General features: G+C 43.2%; 1 protein-coding gene across 2 annotated transcripts in view; it reads right to left on the bottom strand.

The window, feature by feature from the left end:
- SMURF1 (SMAD specific E3 ubiquitin protein ligase 1) overlaps positions 1–22,057 on the bottom strand; it is a 108,468-nt gene extending 86,411 nt beyond the window's left edge. For both annotated transcript variants that reach the window (XM_028088425.2, XM_028088426.2), the window contains exon 1: positions 21,935–22,057. In XM_028088425.2, the coding sequence (XP_027944226.1) occupies positions 21,935–21,989 (55 nt within the window). In that variant the 5' untranslated portion in view covers positions 21,990–22,057. The remainder of the gene's footprint in view (positions 1–21,934) is intronic.
- Between the last annotated feature and the right edge of the window lie 1,083 nt (positions 22,058–23,140).

Below are 23,140 nucleotides of genomic sequence, written 5' to 3'. Positions count from 1 at the left end.
GCAGTTCCTTAATATTTAAACATAGAATTCCATATGACCTAGCATTTCTCCTCTCAGGTATATATCCAAGAGCACTGAAAACACGTTCACACAAAAATCTGCACATAGCAGCATTATTCATAATAGCCAAAAAGTGGGAACAAACCCAAGTGTCCATCAACTGATTGGATAAATGTGGTCCATCCACACAATGGAGTATTATTCAGCCATAAAAAGGAGTGAAGTAGTGATACATGTTACAACATGAATGAACCCTGAAAACGTTATGTGAAGTGAAAGAAGCCAGACAAAAAGGGCCACATATTGTAGGGTTGCATTTTTATGAAATGCCCAGAAGAGGCAAATTCATTGAAGTGGAAAGCAGATTAACGGTTGCCAGGGCTAGGGTTGGGGAGATGGAGAGTGATGGCCGAGTGGGTATTGGATTTCTTTTTGGGATAACGAAAACATTCTGGAATTAAATAGTGATGATGGTTACACAACACTGGGAATATAATAAAGCCACTGAATTATACACAGTTAACTTTTACCTCTATTTTTTTTAAGATTTATTTATTTGAGAGAGAGAGAGCGCCAAAGCGAGAGCACAAGAGCAGGGGGAGCAGCAGAGGGAGAGGGAGAAACAGGCTCCCTGCTGAGCAGGGAGCCTTATATGGGGCTCGATCCCAGGACCCCGGGATCATGACCTGAGCCGAAGGCAGATGCTTAACGGACTGCACCAACCAGGTGCTCCAACTTCTACCTCGATTTTTAAAAAGAGAAGAAGAAGGGGGCACCTGGGTGGCTCAGTTGGTTAAGCACCCAACTCTTGATTTCAGCTCAGGTCATGATCTCAGCGTCGTGAGACTGAGCCCCACGTCCAGCTCCTTGCTCAGCGCAGAGTCTGCTTGGGATTCTCTCTCTCCCTTGCCCTCTGCCCCTGCTCCCCCCATCCCTACCCCCTGCTTGTGCGCGCACACTCGCTCTCTCTAAATAAATAAAATCTTAGGGGAAAAAAGAGGAGGCAATTCTATATATACTGATAGATATGGAAGCTTTCCAAAGATACATCATTGGGTGAAAAAAGCAAGGTACAGAACTGAGTCTATGTTTTCCTTCAAAAAGAGGGGTAGGGAAAGGAAGAATATATAAGCATTTTTATCCAACACATCTTTGCAAAACTAAACAAGAAAGTGTTACCACCGGAATGTCTCTGGGGAAGAGAATTTCAAGGCTAGGGGCAGGTGTGAAAAGACTTCCTTTTTAAAAGAAGTCACCTTACCCAGTCTACATGTTACACCATGTACAGATACTTTCCCCCACCCCCACCTCCCCACCCCCCACGCCAAAAAAAAACAAAAAACAAAAAACAAAAAACAAATTGACCTTTGTAAAAGAGGAAATACTGAAATAAAGGGGTGGTTATATAATGAAAATATGCTCATGGGAAGATTGCTGATCCATGCCGGGGGAGAAACTCTGGGTGGGAATGAGATTCTACATGTATGTGTCTTAACAATGAAAGGTACTGGAATACTGTTTTAGAATATAATCACACCACTCGCAAATATAAGGGCATATGAATAGTGTGACGTTGCCACAGTAGAAACTGGAAGGCTGTCTGCATATGTTGCCCAGCAGGCAGTGCTCAGTCTCCCCGGCCCCTCCTGCCTCCCACTTGAGAATCTAGCTCTCTAGTCTAGGGCCTGTGGACACTGACAGGTAAGGGAGTTCATACTGAAAGGATGTGAAAACATGTATTCCAGAATAGAGGGGGAGATTGTGTAACACACCATGACTGTCCTCAACACCCCGCTTTCAACCCTTTCTCTGGACTCTGAAGATCTTCCAACTGTATCACTCTCCCTAAAAATTAACTGTACTGGTTTAATTCACGGCTTCTAAGTTTCCAGGTCAATTTACAGGTGTCAGACAAAAGGAAGTCCTATCATTACCCATTACTACCTACCACCTACAATACAACCCAAAACAAAGTGCTTGTTTTAACCATACTTCCTCGGACTGGGGACTGTTTTCCATTTTTGTCGGATTACCCGTCAAACCTTGTCCCCTGATCCTTCAATTCCTTCCAGAAGCTGCTAGTGATTCTGGCTACAATGGCAGGACCACCTCTCCCACCCCGCCTCAGGCAGCTGGGAGTGACAGCCTGTCCCTTCCTGCCCTATCTTCTTTATATAGAGAGCAGGAAAACAAAACAAAACAAAACACCACCAAACCTGGAAGCCCCACACAGCAGCTGCTTTTGCGGTCTGTGACTTAATTTAAGGAAGTATTCTATGAAACCTCTGAAAAGAATCTAAATTTAGATCGAAGTCTTTCACCACCAATACCAGACTCTCCAGCTAGGGAACCCACACACACAGCAGCTCAGTGAGGGGAAAACAACAAATTTAAAATACATGTGAATGTGTCATCACTGAGGGAAGTGAAGCTGGCATTATTCAGGCCAAAGAAATTTTCTTCTGGTACCACCAACATCTGAATTCTCGAAAAAGGAGTAGTGACTACAAAAACTTATAGGGAAAGAAACAGTGACATAAGGGAGACACGTTTTCTTTAGAAGATTTCTACTAAGAGAGCAAAGAAATACTCTATATACCAGAATGTCTGTAATGACATAAACCCAGCATCGAAGTATTAAAATCAACATATTGTCTAAAAACAGTTCTCTAACACTGAGTCAGACAGGAAGGAAAAACCATCTACTTAGCACTATTTCCCCAACACCTCACTCTTCCCAAATGTGTCAATTGAGACCTTGAACTCTGAGATAAGAGTCACAGCAAAAACACTGGGGTGACTCGAGATTAACAGCAATTAACAGGGAGATAATGCTCTTTTGTCTGCATTTTTTTTTTCACCTTGAAGAGTAAGTCTGATCCATTTAAAAGCTGATCTTCCAGGACGCCTGGGTGGCTCAGTTGGTTAAGCATCTGTCTTTAGCTCACATCATAATCCCCGGGGATTATGTCCTGGGATCGAGCTCCGCATCGGGCACACTTTTTGTTGGGGAGTCAGCTTCTCCCTCTCCCTCTGACTCTCCCCCAACTTGTGCTCTCTCTCTCTCTCTGACAAATAAATAAAAATCTTTTAAAATAAATAAATAAAAGCTAATCTTCCCAGTGTTCCATTCCCCAAATAAAAATATTATATATAATTTTCAAACTAACATTTAACAGGGGCACGTGGGTGGCTTAGTCAGTTAAGCGTCTGACTCTTGATTTCCGCTCAGGTCATGATCTCAGGGTCCTGGGATCGAGCCCGGTGTCGGGCTCCACACTTAGCCGGGAGTCCGCTTGAGGATTCTCTCTCTCCTTCTCCCTCTGCCCCTTTCTTTCTCTCTCTCTCTCTCTCTAAAATAAAATAAAATAAAAATTAACATTCAACATCCTATCCTACTTCGTACTCCAGAAAGTTCCTATTTTACAAGCCATATCCGTAGACAGATTTCAGCAGATAACTGTGTAAAAAAGATAAAAACGAGAGTGAAATTTCCCTGTTCTTTCAGGCTTGCATCCTCCTCTTCTCCCCGCCCCCAATCAGCTGGGAAACATTCCCAGATTCTTCTCAAGCTTAGTTTGGAAGTAAAACTCAGCCTTGATAAACACGTATCCCAGGAAATGCTTTGGATCAGAGACCACTTAGAAGACTCGGTCTGTCCTCCCCCAAGAGACCTCTTTTCAAACTCTGTTTGAGAGGCGGGCAGGCAGTTTTATATTTTCACTAAAACCTCCTGGAACATTGCTGAGAGATAAAATCATTGCATCCTGACAACTAAACAGTTGTGGAGGGAAGCACCACACCCAAGAACAAGCTCCTCAGACTTCAGGGGAAACTACTGTTCCAGTGGGCTCCCCACAGCACTTACTCCCTGTGGAGATCAGGGAGCCAGGAGAACAGCCTCCACTGACTGAGCATGTTTCCGACGAGGTGCCATCTTGGTAGCTGCCTGATGCTGTCAGGACATAAAGAAACAGCTGCATTGACTCGTTTTTTAGTATTTTTGAAGTGTTAATGTCCTTAGCCCTGCACTACCAAAAAGAAGGACTCAGTCACACAGATAGCAACTGTATTTCTTTTTACATAACCATAATTTCAGATCATTCCTCTTGAGTCTTCAGGACAACCGCTGGTGTTATAGTTGGGTACTGTTCAAAATGTCTCCAAGACCCAACAATTATCCATACTAGCAAATTCTCTCCTCAACCTGGTTCATGAGTTCACACGCTGGATTAAGTGGAACCACAGAATGCTCTATCTCAAAGTGACAACCAGCTTCATGACACTATTAAATAGAATATAAAATTCTTTCACAGAGAGTGGGTGGTGAGGAGGCCTGGGGACCAAACCAAATAGAAAAATATCACAGGGATAGCCTAAACAATGTTCAAACTTTTACAAACTGATGGGTACCAGAGGGAGGGGGGTGAGGGTGGGGGAAAATGGGTGAAAGGGAGTGGGAGGTACAGGAATGAGTGAGTCATGGGGACAAAAGGGGAGTCGAGGGAATATAGTCGATGTCACTGTGATAGCATTGTATGGTGACAGATGGTAGCTACCCTTGTGGGGAGCAGAGCATAATGGATAGAGCTGTCGAATCACTGTTGTCCACCTGAAACTAATGTAATATTATGTGTCAATTATACTTCATTAAAAAAAAAGTTTAAATTTTCAGAAGTCACCAAAATTTTACAGTTGACCCTTGAACAACAGGGAGCTTGGGGGGTAGGGGCACTGACCCCTCCATCCCTGTGCAGTTGAAAATCTGTGTATAACTTCTGACTCCCCCCCAAAACATAACTACTAACAGCCCACTATTGACTGGAAGGCTTACTGATAACATAAACTGTCAATTAACACATATTTTGTAATGTTCTATGTATTATATACTACAGTCTTGCAATAAAGCTAGAGAAAAATTAAAATCATAAGAGAAAATACATTTACCGTACTGCACTGCATTTATTTAAAAAAAAATCTGTCAGTGGACCCATGCGGTTTAAACCCATGTTGTTCAAGGATCAACTGTATTTATTTTTTAGTGGAACTATAATTACAGAGTAATGTTTCAGTGATATATATGTGATACATAATAAGGCAGTTTATTCTGATTTTTAGTAAATAATCAATGGGAATGTAGGCCAAGTCAGAAATAGCAATAAAAAATAAATATTAAATTGGTAAGAGGAGGTGGAAATTTGAGAGTATTCACTTTCCTTTTTATATTGTTACTTATCTTTGTCACAATAACGCTAGTGCCATTTTCCCCCTCCATAAACAACCTTCGAAGTGGAAAGGTCAATCGAAAAAGAGAGCTCCTAACTGAATGATGTTTAATGACAATTCTAATTTGGAGACAAAAAAAAAAGAACTAGATTCAGAAACAATGTTTACACCAACTTATAAAGTAAGAAGCAAAGTAAAGTAACTTCAAAAGCGGTTAACTTTAATCCACTTACAAGAGATACTCGGGGAAGCCTCCAGCAATGTACACCCTAGCAAATGCTGGGAAACAGATAGGTGCCAAATTACTCCATTTAGTCCTGACAATAACCTTATGAGGTAGGTATTGTCTGAGGCCTAAAGTCAAAATGCGTGATTTGCCCAGACACCGGTATGTGGTGGAACTGGGTGGACTGACTCCACGGTCTCCAAAACAGGGACAAGAATAGTACCTACTTTGTAAGTTTATTGAGAGGATAATTCATGAAACGGTGCCTAGCATAGTGCCTGCCTGGTGAGTAATAAAAGCCTCGATAATTGACAAATATCTTCATTATTATTGCCTGCAGTGACCCCAATCCTGAGCAGCAAAGCTGGACAGGAAAACCCAGGTCAGGTGTGTCCTAAAACTCACAGTCAACCACAGAGTTCACCTCAGAATGCTACAGTATGTAGTTTGTACACCTGACCTAGTTTCCATAAAAAGAGCCAAAGGGCAGAAGGGGCACTCCAAAGAGTAACGTCCCAACACTAATGGAAGTAGTCCCAGTGTCCAGGAAAAGGGGTGGGGGTGGGGGGGGAAATCACTACACAAATACCAACTTATCATTCATACTGGAGGAGCCATCGCTGGGCTCCACTTAGAACTTCTAAGAAGGTCTTAAGAAAGCATGTTGCAATAAACCAGCAAGATACTTGAGTACATCATAGGAAGGGCTAAGGCAGCTTTCCCGCGGCATTTTCTCAGGATGTCCAATGCCATTTAGTACCGACATCACTTAACTTGCTTTACAGACATTTCTTATCCCTTCTAGTTGGAAGGGTTTTTCTAGGGCCAAATAAGGAATGTGATGTTAACTTTGTAACAATGCACAGACTGGGTAAATAACAAGTACTTTCCTTCATCTGATCTCTGTCCCCTTCCTGATGTCCAGTATGTTACTTGATAGGCAACCTAGCACTTAGTAGTTTTTCAATCAATGTTTGTTAAAAGAAACTTTGTAGACCATTTAGTCTAAACTTGGCCCCAACAAAGGATTCCTTGTAAAGCCCCTAGAAAGTCGATCATCCAGCCTTTGCATAAGCACAGTCACACACAACACTACCTCGTAAAGGGGCCAAATTTAGTCCCTTGTTAGACAGTTCTTTCTTGCTGTTACCAAGCTCCCCTCCCCTGGCAGCCACGACCCGGAGGCATCACAACTGACCTCCTCAAAGCACTTACCCTGTGTACCCTTTTTCTAGCACTTTCCACAGCTAGAAAGTGGCAAAACTAGAAGTGGAACACAGGCCTGCAGCGTACCTGGCTCTTTGCCACTACACAACTCCATTTACTGGATCCTGTGCTGCCCTCTGGGCACGAAAGAGCCCCTTCGTACACGGCAGACCTCTAAAATCAGAATTCCCTATTGAATGTCTCTACTGCGACCCAGCCCCCTCAGCCTGTCACTGAAGCCTGGGTCCTCTGTTGCCCCTGTCTGGCCACACTCTTGCCCCATTCCATATTTGCACGTGCTATTACCCCATGGTCCCTCTCCCCATGCAGATCTTTCCAGAGCTACTTCAAATTAGGCCTCCCCAGCAGCTAGACCTCTGTAGCCCACAAAGAGTTCTCTTTTCAATCTGGCACCTTTAAAAAAAAAAAAAATTTTTTTCTTAATGCTCAACTGTTTCTAGTGACAGTCTCACTCCCTACTGTACTGTTAAGTTCCTTGTAGAGACTATTTTTGTAACATTCCTCTCATCCTTAACACACTTAAGTATTGTGCTCAATCCTGAGTAAGGCAGCGTATTGACTTTGGTGCTTATTCTCCTTTAGAAATAATCTGACTAGAAAATTAATATCAAATTCAAATGCAAAAATTATGAACTATAATGTTAAAGAATGAAGTGTCACTAAAATAATACAGTGCTTATTTCTCCTTTATATTTTTCAACAGATATCTATTCCTTTAAAGAAATAGACAGATATGCTACACTTGAGTAGTAACACATTGGGGGACAATGTATTTCTCTGATATTTCTTTAAAATGATTCTTCTTTAGTGAGATGCCCTTTTGTCCTTAAGCTATCAGATAATCTGAACTGGGTTTATTTGGTGTCTATTAAAAAGAAATAGGCAACATCAATCAGGAAATGCTGATATGATGCAGAAACAAATCAACATAACAGGTTTTTACCCTGCTATCACTACATATCCACCATATAGGCTGGGTCATCATCAGGGCAGTGGTAGGGGGTGGTGTGTGGGCCAGGGCAGAAGGGGACTCTCTGCTCCACACAATCATTCAGGGACCCAGGCTGATAAAGCCTCCACCATATGCCACACAGTTCCCAGGGCTCCACAGAAGAGCTGGAGGCTCTTACTGCTTCAGCCCCACCATAGGACAAATCTCTTCTCAACAGTTCACTAGCCAGAACTAGTCACGTGGTCCCACCTAACCACAAGGCTTCTGAAGAGCAGAGAAGTTTCTGCTACAGAGGCAGCTGTGGGTGTATGAAAATGGAGCAATCCCTGTATTATGTGAAAAAGCAAGATGCCGCACATCATATCCTAGATGCTGCATATCCATATCCTATCCCATAGCCTCTGTATTAGAGAGAGGGAGAAAAGGAAGGGAACAGAGAACCTTTGGAAGAATACAAGAGAAACTAGCAATGCCATGATAATAATAGTTACTTCTCTAGAGGCAAGCTGGCTGACAAGGGACAGGGAGGGTAGGAGACTTATTTTTAATGAATACCCTTTTATATCATATGCATACATAATCTATTTAAAAACTCTCACTGAAATTTTTAGGCTGTGATATATACACTTCAAATTAATGAGTTGGGTTGTTTTTTCTGAATAAAGTTCCATCTATTCTAATATAAGAAACACCAAATCCTTGACTCATACTGCCTGAAATTAAACACCTGGAGTAACACTGACATCATTGTATCCTTTTCTAAAGCCTCGCTGAGAGATCTTGACTGGCTTCTGTCTATTCTAAACATAAACAGGGCTACTGTGCAAGTGATAAGAAAAGTGCTTATGTTGATAAACGGTTTCCTTTTGGAAATAATATTTCTGTTATTTCAACATAGGTACCATTTCCTAAAGTAAAACTCCTTTTCTGAAATAAAAATGTATTTTTTTTTCTACTGCTAGGCTGAACCTTATGCAAAATACAGCAACCAAACCTGGGTTTCCAAAAAGAAAACAGCACTGCTATCTCAGAATGCATTAAAATATGAAATGCACAGAGACAGTCTTTTTCAAAAAATCATAATCAGGGCGCCTGGGTGGCTCAGATGGTTAAGCGTCTGCCTTCGGCTCAGGTCATGATCCCAGGGCTCTGGGATCAAGTCCCGCATCGGGCTCCCTGCTCCTTGGGAGCCTGCTTCTCCCTCTCTCTCTCTCTCCCCCTCTCTCTCTCTCCTCCTCTGTCTCTCATGAATAAATAAATCTTTAAAAAAAATCATAATCAACACCCTTAAATAATATTTAAATGCTGTATGTGCCAAATGTGCCAGGGGACAGCCTCTGGGGCTTATGACAAGGTAACCCAAGGGCACATCTGCTCCTCTCCTGTGTAGTTGCCTTAAACAAAAGTGGAATCCCGCTGACATTCAGCTGATGAAGCAAGCCATAAATAATGCAATAAGTAAACAGGTAGGTCAAGTCTCCACAAAGACTTCCATAATTCATTTCAATCTTAATATCAAAAACAGGTCTAAAAAAAATAAAAAAGAGCCAAAGCAGGCTTATACTACTCCCATCACAACACCTGAAATACCAGGCTCCAAGAGAAACAGAATGCTATCAAGGCTATGTGCTATTCCTTATGGATTTTACTCTAAATTCCAGCTTAGCATATTACATGGCGACTTTTCACTGCACTAAGTGTATACCTAGGTAGCCTGTGACTATCACTCAAGCCCTACAATATACTTTCACATTTAAGTTTTAGTGGAGGGGCGCCTGGGTGACTCAGTCGGTTAAGTTGCTGCCTTCGGCTCAGGTCATGATCCCAGGGCCCTGGGATCAAGTACCGCATCGGGCTCCTTGCTTGGCAGGGAGCCTGCCTCTCCCCCTGCTTATGTTCTGTCTGTCTGTCTCTCTCTCTCTCTCTCTCTGATAAATAAATAAATAAATAAATAAATAAATAAATAAATAAATAAATAAATAAATTTTAGTGGAAAATCAAATACCATGTATTGCTTTCAAGTATCAATATTATGCCTTCTAAACTGAATGTGTTTGGGTGTATTAAACGCGTTTTCCTAAGCTGGCTTTCTGCCAACAACCCGGGTGTTCTAAAAGGTTCTGGGTGCTATCATTTCACCTACCCTTCATCTCAAATAGCTTTATCCAACCGATATTAATGATCTCCAAAAATGTGTCTCAATTTTTTTTTTCTAAATCGCTGAAGAAAAGCAAATCATCAAAGTTCCCAAGCCCACCATGGGTCTTGTATTATTAAACCTACAGAATGAACTAGCAATTATTAAATTGCCAATATTGCAATACAGGAGGCCAACACCAACGTAGGTGTGGTGTTTTTTTAGGACAAAAAAAAAGAAAGAAAGAAAAGAAACTTCAGGTCACACTGCATTATATTTAAACTGAAGACAGATGGCATTAATTTGTGGGTATGCAAACAATTTCCAGGACTTGCAAGTCAAAGGCGGCCATAATACCATGTATCATTGATTCTAAGACATTTTTTCTGATTTTAACATCTCTGAAATCTTCAAATGAATCACATTGTAGTGTAATTACTGGTGTTTCTTTTTTAGTGGTACGTAAAACAATGGTGTGACTTTCAACCAAAGTCATCTCAGATTCACTGAAATATAACAATGTTAATATTAGCTAACATATATTGAACCCTTACTATGGACCAGACACTGCATGTGGATTATTTTATTTAATACCTACAAACTCTAAAGTGGCTCCAACTAGTTCCCACCCTTTTTTTTCCTTTCTTTTTTTTTTTTTGGCTGAGAAAACTAAGAGGTGAGGTCACTCGTCTTAAGGCACAGGCTGGCTCCAGCCCAGCTCCTAACCACCCCACCTGCCTGACTCCAGACGCAAGAACCTGGAGGTCTGAGAGAACTAACCATTCTCTTTGGAACATGGGTTCAAAGCTCAGCCAACCATCTTATAAGCCCCCCTCGCTGTTTTTTGTTTTTTGGTTTTTTTTTTTTTTTAGGAAAATAGCAAAGAAAATACAGAGCTCCAAGTATCAAGAATGGGTATTAATCCAAAGCTTTTACTAATAAAGAAGAGTTGGTAATCACCTATCTTATCAAAAAAATTATACATTCTCATAAAAACCAATTTTTTTCTTTCTATTCATCCTAAGTTCAATTTACAAACAATTAACATGCATTTTTCCCCTCTCAAAAACACCCTACCATCTCTAGAGAAATGACATAAGAATTTCTAGAATCTGTACCTGAATTTTGTTTAAAATCTTAGTCTTGAAATAGTCCCAAATAAAACAACACTACACAGCAATCCAGAAACATTCTATAATACAAATCAACAATGATATCTGTTGGGGTAAGTTTACATATAAAGCTACCAATCCCAACTCTCAGGAAAAACATTTGGCATCTTTATAAGAATACATCTTTTGCTTCACACTACTATAAAGAAGGCATACTTCTTTTTCATAAGTTCAGTCAATGATAGTTTTATCATCCTCACACTCAGCATACACAAAGCTAGCATTATAAATTTTTTTAATGGTATTGTCTAGTTATTTGTTGGTTGCCCTCCTAGCATCCATTTTTCTGTTCCCTCAAAATGTCCCAGTTGTGTGTGTTGGGTGGGACTAACAGCGTTACTAGATCCAAGATGGACCCTACTTGTCCAACCAGCACATCCCATCATCTTGCCACAATGGTTGGTTCAGAGATGGACACATGATCCAAATCGGCCAACCCAACAACAGGATTCAACTGCAGGACTTCTACTCCAGCAATGAGCTGTTGGTAAAGTGGACTTTGAACATTCTGCTGGTTAAAGCTAGAAGCAAATAGCCATGGGAGCTTCTAATAGCCATCTTTTGACCATAAGAAAAAAAGAGATAGCCCCGAATGGCTCTGAGGTCACAGCACTGAGTGCCAAAAAGAAACTGGGTCCTTGTCATGCTATTAACTACTTCTGGACTTTTCAGTTAACTTACTGAATAAAATGCTTCCTATTGAACCAATTTAAGCTAGGTTTTCTGCTACTTACACGTGAAAACATCCTGGTTTGTTTGGGTTTTTTTTTTTTTAACTAATAAAAAAAATCAGTATCATGAAGTATGGTATTGTAAATACGAAACGGAAGCAAAAATGTGAAATTGGCTGAAGAAAGGAGGCAGGGTAAAATTCAATGAACACCCTCCCTGGTCGATGATGTCACTTACTGAAATGGGGCAGACAAGGATCAGAGCATCTTGGGGGAATGACTGGGGAGGTAGAGGGTGAGGAGGATAAAAAACCAGGAGTTATCCAGAGGCAACCACTGTGTTGTTCCTGTACAAGAGAATGTAAGGTGTTCTGAACCATGAAGACTGTGTATTTCCCATTCTCAACTCTTTCAAATAGTAGTCTTCAGTTTGGCTTCCTGACTTCCCTCCATGGTTGCGCACAATTAAACTCGTCATCAGCCGTCCCTAAATCATCAGACCATGAGAAGCTCCACGTACCCTGACAAAGACAACTGGCCATCCTCACCAATACTCCTGGAACTGAAGCTAGAGGCAGTGAACACAGAAGTGGAGGGTGAAGGAGCTGCACTAGCCAGGAGAAAGGGCAATGCTAGCAAATCTCTTTCCAGCTCCCCCTTTAGAATAAGCCAGAATGAGGACTTTCGGAATTAATCTTTTAGCATCTTTGAAAGAGAGAAATAACTGATACTGTAGCAGCAGGAGGGTTGTGGTTGCAAGTGACATTTAAATCAAAAAGGGCACAAAGCAGCTGTCCAAGCAAGAGATGGCCACAGCTTAACCAGGATGGAGGCAACGAGCATGAAGAGCAGACATGCTCCAGATGAACTGTGGCGGCAGAGTCAAGAGGGCCGGAGGATTAGAAGCAGGTACGAAGAATGACAACAGGTCTTGGTTTTTGGTTTGAGCAACTGAGTGGACTTAATGAAGCGAGGAAGGTTTCTAGTGGGGAGGGAATCAGGAAGATTGTCTGGGACACATTAAGCTTAAGGTGTCTACTAGGCGTGTTTGGGAAGAGGAATGCCAACTTTTCAACCTCGCACAATCAAGGAGGAAAAAAAGGCTAAGAAAAGTTAAATCAATGTCCCATGAGGACATGTGGGCCTTCTCCTACACATGACTATTGATTATTGTGAACATATGAATTCATTATAGTTGGATTAAGTGTGCTTCTGAGTATTTCTGTAACTGCACATGGTATGATTATCCATTTAGGACAAGAGAAACTATCCTTTTCTGTCCTGTAAAATATGCCTTTAAAGAGTAAAAGAGGGCGCCTGGGTGGCTCAGTTGGTTAAGCGACTGCCTTCGGCTCAGGTCATGGTCCTGGAGTCCTGGGATCGCGTCCCGCCATCAGGCTCCCTGCTCAGCGGGGGGTCTGCTTCTCCCTCTGACCCTAGCCCCCCTCATGTGCTATCTCTCATTCTCTCTCTCTCTCTCTCAAATAAATAAAATCTTTAAAAAAAAAGAGTAAAACAAATTGCATGCTATTTTTTTTAACCTAGAAATAAAAACACATACAAAACAAAACAAAACACACCAGCCTCTTGGAGCTTGGCTCGAGAGCTTGGCCCCAGCGAGGAGACAGACAGGTGGACAAGGACACACAGACAGAAGGCATTAGTATCGCTGCGGTGTATGCGCAGACACTGAGCACTCCTCAAACCCACCATTTGTAGGTAATATACGCAGAAACACAATTCAGTAGAACTTAGAATTTTTATCCCAAAGATTTAGAAGAACAAGAAGGCAATAAATTACAGGTGATTACAACTTTTTCTACTTTTATAGTCAGATAGTTCTTTTTTAGGCACAGCTGAAATTAATAAAGTAGCCCTTTAAAAAGTCTAAAGCAAACATACTGATTATAAATACTTAGGGAATATACCAAGTTATTGTTACTGCCTTATGCAAGTTAGCATTTTTACCCCCCACTTTAGAGATGAGGTTATTTTCTAAAATTACGTCAGAGATAACCCCAAATGACATTCCAAATAAAGGATATAAACCAGTACTATTATTCAGAATTAAGACACCCCAGTCTTTCAAAGGACTCACTATAGAAAGTAGGCTTCAGGAGGACCTGATTTCTGAATGTGGAAAGAATCATTTGGGCTTACTTAGTATAATGCTGGAACGATGCGGGGGGGGGGGGGGAGCTAAGTATCAGAACACACATATTCTCTGGGAAAATAAGTTTGTTGAGATCTACAAAGTATGCAGAGTATTTTTTAATCTCCAGAATCCAGGAATCTTCCTGTGAAGAAATGCACATAAACATGGATATATGCCTTTAGATGCCATTTAAGCCTTTTAAAATATATTTGGCACCATTATTATGAATTTTCAGAACACCTACATATGATAACAATTACTATTGGCAATTAATGTACTTGTTGTCCTCAGAAATTCTTAAGAGCTGTAGATTCTTAGTTTTTAACATTTGTAATTGTTGAAAAGCAATCTATTCTCAAGGAGGAAGAGGGAGACAGATCAAAAAATACAAAGAGGAATACAGGGAAAAGATGTCCCTCTCACTTGGATCCTCAGGCCCTGGTTCTCCTTCCCAGAGAAAATCACAATCCGTATTTTCAGAGGTATCCCTGTAGTAACGTTCTATACAAATAGATCTATATAAATATCCCCTTTTATTTTTTATTACTCACACAGTATGTAAAATATTCACTCTTTTGAATCTTTTCCCCCCACTCAACAATATATCTTAGAAAATGTTCCATATCAGAATATAAAGCACTATTGGGGCACCTGGGTGGCTCAGTCAGTTGAACGTCTGCCTTTGGCTCAGGTCATGATCCCAAGGTCCCGGAATTGAGTCCCATGTCAGGTTCCCTGCTCAGTGGAGAGTCTGCTTCTCCCTCTCCCTCTGCTCTGGTCATGCTCTCTCTCTCAAATAAATAAATTTGAAAAAAAAAATTTTTTTAAAGAATATAAAGCACTGTCTTATTCTGTTAAGCAGCTACACATCCCTGGGGATATAACATAATTTCTTTAGTGCTCTACTGATGCACATTTAGGCTGTTTTCAGTCTTTCATAATCTCAACAATGCTGCAATAATTTTGCATGTAAGACTTTTAAGTTTATTTACTTATTCATTTTTAAGTAATCTCTCCACCCAATTGTGGGTGGGGCTCAAACTTACAACCCTAAGATCAAAAGTCTCATGCTCTTCCGACTTAGCCATGCAGGCACCAGCAGCATGTAAGACTTTACACAAATGTGTGAATGGATCTGGAAAAAAAAATTCCTAGAGGCAGAATTGTTTGATCAAAGGGCATATACATTTATTATCTGATAGTACCAAACCGCCATCCTTACCCTATTGTGTCAACTTAACATTTCTCAGCCAACAGTGTGAAAGAGTTTCTGCTTTTCCACACCTTTGTCATCCCTAACATATTTTCAAACTCTTTGGTCTCTGTCAGTCTGCTAAATGAAAAAACGGTTGCACTCCTGGTTTTAACTGGTATTTTGTTTGCTATGTAGGGCTGAGTATCCTTTCGCATGTTTGAAATCCATTTTTTTCTTTTCTGTGAAATGTATTCTTTGCAAATAGGTTATTGGCCTACTCCTAATTGATTTTGAAAGCTCTTTATATATTAAGGAAGCTAGACTTTCATTTTCACATAGATTGCAAATTGTCTTTCCTAGTTTGTCTTTGCATATTAATTTTTATCCATTTTCTTTTTCCATGGAGAAATTTCCTATCCAACTACTTTTTAAAATTGTTTATAATTGTTAATCAGCTGATTCTTTTAGATTTCTAAAACTATAAAATTTTATCATTTGCAAATAGCAATTTTGCTTTCTGATGTCCTTCTCTAATTAATAACAATTTTGACAGTGTACATCCCTGTATTGTTCCTGATTTTAATGGGAATGCTTCCAAGGATTCACAATTAAAGATGATGCTGGCTTTGGCTTCTAACACTATTTCTCTAAGGAACTTTCTGAGTGCATAGAGAATTTAACAGTTTGTTCTTGAGTACATTTTTCATGTTCATCAATAGGTTTTATAGATTTTCTTCAGTGTCAAAGTATACCATTAGCTTTAGCATTTACATAATTATTTAGGAATAAGAAATAACAGGAACCAGGGCGCCTGGGTGGCTCAGTTGGTTAAAGCGACTGCCTTCGGCTCAGGTCATGATCCTGGAGTCCCGGGATCGAGTCCCGCATTGGGCTCCCTGCTCAGCGGGGAGTCTGCTTCTCCCTCTGACCTTCCTCCCTCTCATGCTCTCTCTCTCTACCATTTTCTCTCTCTCTCATTAAATAAATAAAAAAAATCTTAAAAAAAAAGAAATAACAGGAACCTATGACTCTGTATTTACACCATGCTACTCTATAAATAATTCATAACTACTCATCAAAATATTTAATCCACATCTAGTCCTTGTGCGACGTGAAAAGGCAGGTGTCTCGCATCACAGGTAGGCAAACCGAGTCCCTAAAAGATTATAATTCCACCCACCCCCTTTCCCCATTGTGGCACTTCTGTGAGCTAGAAGTCAAATTCAGACCTTCTGACTCCCAACCCAGGGTTTAAGCCACAAGAAAGCACCATGGCCTTTAGAGAATTTAGCGAATGCCCAACATACGAAGAAAAAAGCAGGCTGCCGTCTACAACCCGCAGCTTCACAACGTTCTCTCTTCCAGACTCCTGAAACCAACCTCCAAGTTGGACTCAGGAGCTTAAAACATCTGAAATGCATCACCCAGCAGCCAGCATAATAGGTTCATGCTCAGTGATACACAGTGTTGCCGACATTCCTCAGCCAATTAGAATTCCTTTCAGCTGCGATGGAGGTGAACACAGCTGGAATTAGGTGGGGCGCATTGCCAGACGCATTGATTGTACATTATTTACGCCTTGTTTTAAAACAATAAAAGGGTTTTTTTCCCCTTTAATCCAGAAGTATGGAAACAACATTCCCCTTAGTTTAAATATCCAAATGGATTAAACTGCATCTGTAGACACAACAGAAATTCTAACATTTTAAAAAAGAAGATATGCCTGATCCACATGGCTAGGTGCTTTTGTTTTGTTTTTCAACAGAGCTCTCCAGCTCATCTCTAAGTAGCATGCCTTAGGGACTGTGGTCAGCTAGGATGAGCATGCAGTGGACGACAAGCCAATTTAAATTAGGGGCTCTCTCAATAAAATTCACTTACAGAACAACAAGCAAACCAGTCACTTAAGTTGTCCAGGGACAAAAATAGCCACATACTTTTAATTCTCTATTTGTTTAAAAATATTTAACCTCTAAAAGTTTTGAAATTACAAAAATGTGATCCAAATAAGAATTCTAAAAGTTAGGGTTTCTCAACCAGAAAATCAGAGCATTGCCAAGATCCTAAATTATTTCATCTATTTCGGAAGGTTCTTGAACTTCCCTTTTGCTCTTGGCACTCAATTAAAATGCACAATTCAGCTATTTTAACTTTTAACCAGTGCGCACAAACATGTTACAAAACAGCCAGTCTAGTTAAGTGGATCACTGAGCTGATGTTGAAATATTATGGGTCAGTCTTTCTTTTCTTATTCATGAGGAAAGACTTCTTCCCAAGTGACTCAGCCCCCAGAACCTCCCCTTACACCCAGCGTTCCACACTAGGACCCAACAACGTGACCAAACAGAGAAAATGAAAATTTGTAGATGAGAAGGAACAACTCAAAGTTCAGACACCACTTTCATGGTTGCAAAAACCAGAGTTTTGACCTCAAATGGTTAAACTTGTAGGCAAAAATTCTAGTTGGATTTCACTACAACTGCTATAAAGATACAGATAAAAATAAAGTGTATAGGGGCGCCTGGGTGGCTCTGTGGTTAAGCGTCTACCTTTGGCTCAGGTCATGATCCCAGGATCCTGGGATCGAGCCCCGTATCGGACGCCCTGCTCCGCGGGAAGCCTGCTTCTCCCTCTCCCACGCCCCCTGCTTGTGTTCCCTCTCTTGCTGTGTCCCTCTGTCAATAAATAAATAAAGTCTTTAAAAAACAAAGTGTATAAAGTATTTCATTGCTCAGGTCAGTTAGGTGGATCAAGAAGCTTTAAAAAATGGATTTGAGGGAAAAAACGTTGTCCCTTAAGACAACCTTAATGTGATCAAATCACAAATAAAATCAGTAATACAACCTCTGTTTGGCAGAATGTGATTTCTTTTAGAGTAAAACTGAAGTTTTTATTTCAACAGTTACTAGATTTAGCTCATCCCACACCCTTAGCTAATTCAGCTCGAAGAAATGCCTTGACTGTACCTTCAGAAACTTGAGGCTGACCCTGAGGAAAATGTTACAGAAACTCAGGAGCAGCTCATGGCTAAACACCAATGACTTATTCCATCCTATCCCGGTTACAGTTGTTAAAACCAAAAGTTCTGCCTGCCTTACGTAAGCGAGGTTCCCTGCTGGCATAACCTGACAAAGGCAACACTCTTAACAGCTTTCTTAACCTTTCAGAGAAACCAAACTAGCCCAAATCAATTAGGCCACCTGTTATTGATAAATTAGAGTTATTAACAGCTATTAATACAACTATTTCTCTCCAAGTTGCATCATCTGGATGGCCAAACCCCCCCAAGTCTGCCTTACTTCCCATGTGCTACAACTTTAAAAATAGCCTCCATTTCCACATGCTATCAAGGAAGGTCTCTTCCCCCCTCTACTTGGAATTAGAATGTTTCTCTCTTCACAACACGCAGTCACGCTCCAAAAGCTATAAAAACACAAGGAGGTCTGAGAGTATTTCAAGGCATAAAAACACAAAAAAAGTTTATGGGCATTTGCCATTTCAACTAACTGGTTAACATGAGAATAAAATTTAATTTGCTTGAAGAGCACTGTGGAACCCTTAGAGCTCAAAATCCCATTCTTTACCCAAAGTGGCCTAAATAATGTATCTGGGATTCATTTGCGTACCACATAAGAACAAAGTTTTTGCAAATCTTGCTTGAATTTAAAATAAAAACGTTTCCAAAGTGTTTGATTGCCAGTGAACTCTAAATGTCTGCAAGATAATGTTCTTTAAAGCCTGATTTTGCACATTTTATGCCCCAAACCTACTGAAACTATTTAAAAACTATTTTCCTGTTAAAATACCACAAAGACATTCATTAAAGCTCAATTCTTTTAAATATAAAGACTCAAATATTCATTTTACTGCACAGGCCAGTCTTCCAAAGCAGTTCCATATACCACCCAATAGTTTCCAAAAACAGAAAGGGTTCCACAGGAAGAAAAAAATATATCCCAACCAATACACAAAATGAACGCTTTGCATAAATCAAACACAAGTGCTGTGTTTTAACACAAATTTCTGAAAATCAGCATTGAGACTCATTAACAGAAAGCATAAGTACCCAACGAAATCTGGAATAAGTAGGTAGCCAAAATGAGAAAGAATCAAAGAATGTTACACTAAAGTTGAAATCTCATTTTATACGAGGAAACGGAGACCCAGCAAGGTTACATAATTTGTTCCATATCATGCAGTATGGCAGGTCTGACCAAAATCACGTCTCTTAATTTTAAATCCAATGCTCTACTCACCACCAAATACAACTGTGGACCCCAAAGTTCTAAAGGCTCTTTTATACTCCAATGTCTTCAGATGTTGTCTTGAATTATGCCCTGTGTGATACTACTGACTGGTTAGAAAATCTCTTGGTTTAAAAAAAAAAATTTTTTTTCAAATATCACCTGTAGTAATAAATTCTGAAACCTGTAACAAGAGTATACAACTTTTGAAAGATGGCTACCCAACATACCAGAAATGAAGAGATTTCAAACTCCTGACAACCTCAAAGATGAGACCAAAACCTACTCTATCTACAACAAAATATCTGGTTCTAGCGTCTCAACATCAATTAACATTCAACAGACAACACACGTGGGTCACAGGGGTCTGCAATCACCGCTAAACTCAATCCTGTTGCTGGGATGACCACACTCACAGCTCATCCCAGACCCTCATTAACACCAACAGGGGTGAAGGGAAAAGGGGCTTTGGAAATAACACTCATCACCTGATCCTTCAATAGCAAATGCCATCCAAAACTCTTCAAAGCATTTCTATATCTTTGGCATCTAAATTTCTAAATCCAAAAATAATCTGGGAGGACAGACCAAGCCCTCCCTTTGACAAGGGAAAAGCCCAGACCTGCCAACTAGGTTTGATTAATATATATATACACCTGACACAAACATTGTAATTAGAACCTATTCCTTCTGAAACATTAATCACATTTCTACCAAAACTCATGAAATCAGTTACTTCTGCTTTTAACAAGAAAAATGAAACCAATCTGATGTCAATTACAGATTACACTGTAAATGAGAATCAAATTAAAGTTGTCAGTAATTAAAGTTTTACAAGCATTACAAAGTCAAAAACATGGCTTTCATGTAACCATAAAAATAACAATGTTATACACTGTATCTACACAGTGAGAAGCGTTTCCTACTAGCCCTGGAATAAAGGATTATGTTCCGCCAGAAGCAAAGATCCCTGGGATACATAGCGGTTACTTCACAAAACCAGGGTCTGGATTTGGGTCCAAATCATTATCTGATCATATTATCTTATCGCAACCTAATCTGACATCTTTATACCAAAAAGGAAAAAAAAGAAAGAAAAAAATATATATGCCCCTTTTCTTGAAAAACATAATCGTGCAACAACTACGTACTTTCAAAGGAAACTTTAGTTTGAAAGCAATCACCTATTGTTATTTTCCTGGATTTTACCGACGAATTAGGGCTATGCATCTGCCATCAAGTGTCCACAATGCTCATTGGCTCTTTGAAAGGATCTGACTTTGGGTCCTCACCCGACTGGCCACTGAACAGAAAAATCCAAGGGAAAGCCCCCTGACAGGAATCAGCCTGAACTTTTTATTTCCCCTCCAGAGCTGTAAATACTCGAGGTCGGAAAGTCCCCCGGCAGGACCGAATCTGCAGCCCTCCAATCGGGCCTCAGGTATGATTCAAGCTGGAGGCGAGCCCGCGAAGGGGCAGATCTCCGGCGCCGGCTAGCGAGGGGCGCCTCCAGCAGACAGCTGGCACCCACACTCGCCCAAACCACCGCGTCGCCGGCCCGCAGCAGAGCTGCGCGCTCCCCCTTGAAGGTGGCACTACACAGCCTCCTAGGGGACACGGGCACTTCATTGAAGACTCAGTGCGAGTGAATCGAGGAGCCTGCATTAGTGCAGCTGCCAAAGCCTCCAGCGGGGGGCGGGGGTCCCTAAGCCCTGCTTAGGACTCAAGGATGTTGCGGGGAGGGGGGGCGGGGCTGGTAAAGTGCAATGCAGAAAAGAACCGAAGCAGCACAGTCAAGAGTAGATAGTGGCCTGGCCTGAGTCAGAAAGGAAGTGGACTAGACCGAAGAGGTCTGGACCAGCGGGGAAGTGAGAACAGGACCGGGAGAAGCGACACGATAGGACTGAGGAATTCGAGGCTGAAGGAAAGGGTGGAGACGGCGAGACCGAAGCAAGGGGGCGGGGCTGCGAGATAAGCGAGGGCGGGACTAGGTGGAAAATGAGGGGCGGGGCTTAGGGGGAAAGTGAGGGAGGGCGGCCAAGGGAGAATAAAGGGGCGGGGCCGGGAGGGGAGAAGCCAGGGGGCAAGTTGGGGGTGGGTAGAGAGAGGAAGGGAGAGAGTATGGGGGAGGGGGTAAGAAACGGGGGGCAGAAGGGAGAAGCGCGGGGCACGTCGGAGGAGAGACCCGAAGGCGAGAGAGGGTGGGAAGGTGGTGAGAAGCGAGGGGCGGGACCAAGACCAAGGGGCGGGGCCAGGAGGGAAAGCGAGGAGGCAGGTGAGGGGAGAGGGAAGAAAGCGACGGGGAGGAAGGGGGCTGAGCAGCGGGGGGCGGGGCCACGAGGGGAGAAACGAGGGGACGAGGCGGGGAGAGGGAGGGGAGCGACCAGGACGGAGGGGGTGAAAACGGGAGGGGGGCCAGGAGGGGGGACGCGACGGGTCAGGTGGGGAGAGAAGGAGGGGAGCCAGAGGGCCGTAGGGTGGGGGTGAGAAGCGAGGGGGCGGGGCCGGGAGCAGCGAGGGGGCGGGGTCGGGAGCGAGGAGCGAGGGGCACTCGCCGAGGGGGGTGACGAGGTCCTGGGACAACGGCCGGCGTGGGGGAGGGCCACTCCACCGGGGCGCTCTGCGGGAAATTCCGGGGCTGCTGGGGGGCCGTGCGGGGCGCCAGCGGGCGCAGGGCCGTGGGGGGGGGGCGCCTGGGGGGAGACGGGTGGGCCTCCCGCCGGCCGTACCTGTCAGACGGATCTTGATGCTGGAGCCGTTCCTGCGCGTCCCGGGGTTCGACATCTCCCGCCAACGATCGGGCAGCCGCGGATCCAGCGCCGCCGCCCCCCGGCCCGGCCCGGCCCGGCCCCGCCGCCGCCGCCGCCGCCTCAAGGTTACGGCTCCGGGCTGGGCGCCGGGGTCCGAGCCGGGACACAAACTCCGCGGCCCAGGCGTCCGGGCGGCGGGAGGATGGTCGACCCGGGGGATCGGCGCTCGACCCGGCGTCCCCGACCCTTGCCCGCTCCCAGCCGAGCCCAGTCCGGAGCCGCCGCCTCCGCCTCCTCCTCCGTCGCCGCCACCACCACCTCCTCAGAGCCGGACGCCCGCCGCCCTCGCCGCTTCCGCCGCCGCCGCCGCCTCCCGGAGCCGCGCGCGCTCCCGCCGCCGTGCCGGCCCGGCCCTGCGCGTGCTCGCGCTGTGCGCCCCCGCGCCTGCGTGCGTGCGCGCGCCCGCGGACACGTCGGGGCGGGGCGGGGCGGGGCGCGCCGCGGGGCTACGTTGCCGGCCCGGGTTGGGGCGCGCGGGGATTGGAACCTGTGGCCGGGGCTTCGCGCGTCCTCCCGCCGGGTGCCGGGCGCGGGAGATCCCGGCTTGGAAACGGAGCACGCCCTGGAGGCCCGCGGAAGGGGAAGCGAGCGTGCGGGGCCCCGTTTGGGCCCGCGAACCGTCGCCCTGGGTCTTAACATTCCCCACGGGAACGGGTCTGCAGATGCGGACGGAATTGATTTTCCAGGTCTCTTTCAAGCCCCTGGGCCCCCGATAGCTATTGAAGAGAGGTTATAAGGCCCGTAACTGCACACCAAGAACCTTGCGCAAATAGTCATGCAACACTTTTTTTTTTTTCTTAGAGAATGCAATTTCAACGGAGACACCTCAAAGACACAAAGTCCCCTAGGTGTGTTCTGTGCAACTAGTGCGCTCTATTGACCCGTGACAGAGTTGCCAGAATGGCTGGAAGTGCCATACATGGACAAGGTAAAACACGCTGGTAGAGAGGGATAAAGTTGAGAGGTAGATGTTTGTTATCCAATCTGCACACAATTCAAACCAACAAAAAGGCAGCTTTACGGCCTTGTTTCCCCGCTTTCTGCTAGCACTTACCCTCCCAGATTTGCAGTTTAACTAAAGCTAATATTTCCCCTCCCCCCAGAGTTGCAGGGTAGAACTAAAAG

Source organism: Eumetopias jubatus, unplaced genomic scaffold (genome assembly GCF_037043125.1).
Source record: "Eumetopias jubatus isolate StellerSeaLion01/CBP00866 unplaced genomic scaffold, mEumJub1_p1.0 scaffold_12, whole genome shotgun sequence".
Lineage (NCBI taxonomy): Eukaryota > Metazoa > Chordata > Mammalia > Carnivora > Otariidae > Eumetopias > Eumetopias jubatus.
The sequence above is the reverse complement of the archived record's forward strand: the minus strand, read 5'-3'. Positions and strand labels throughout refer to the sequence as shown.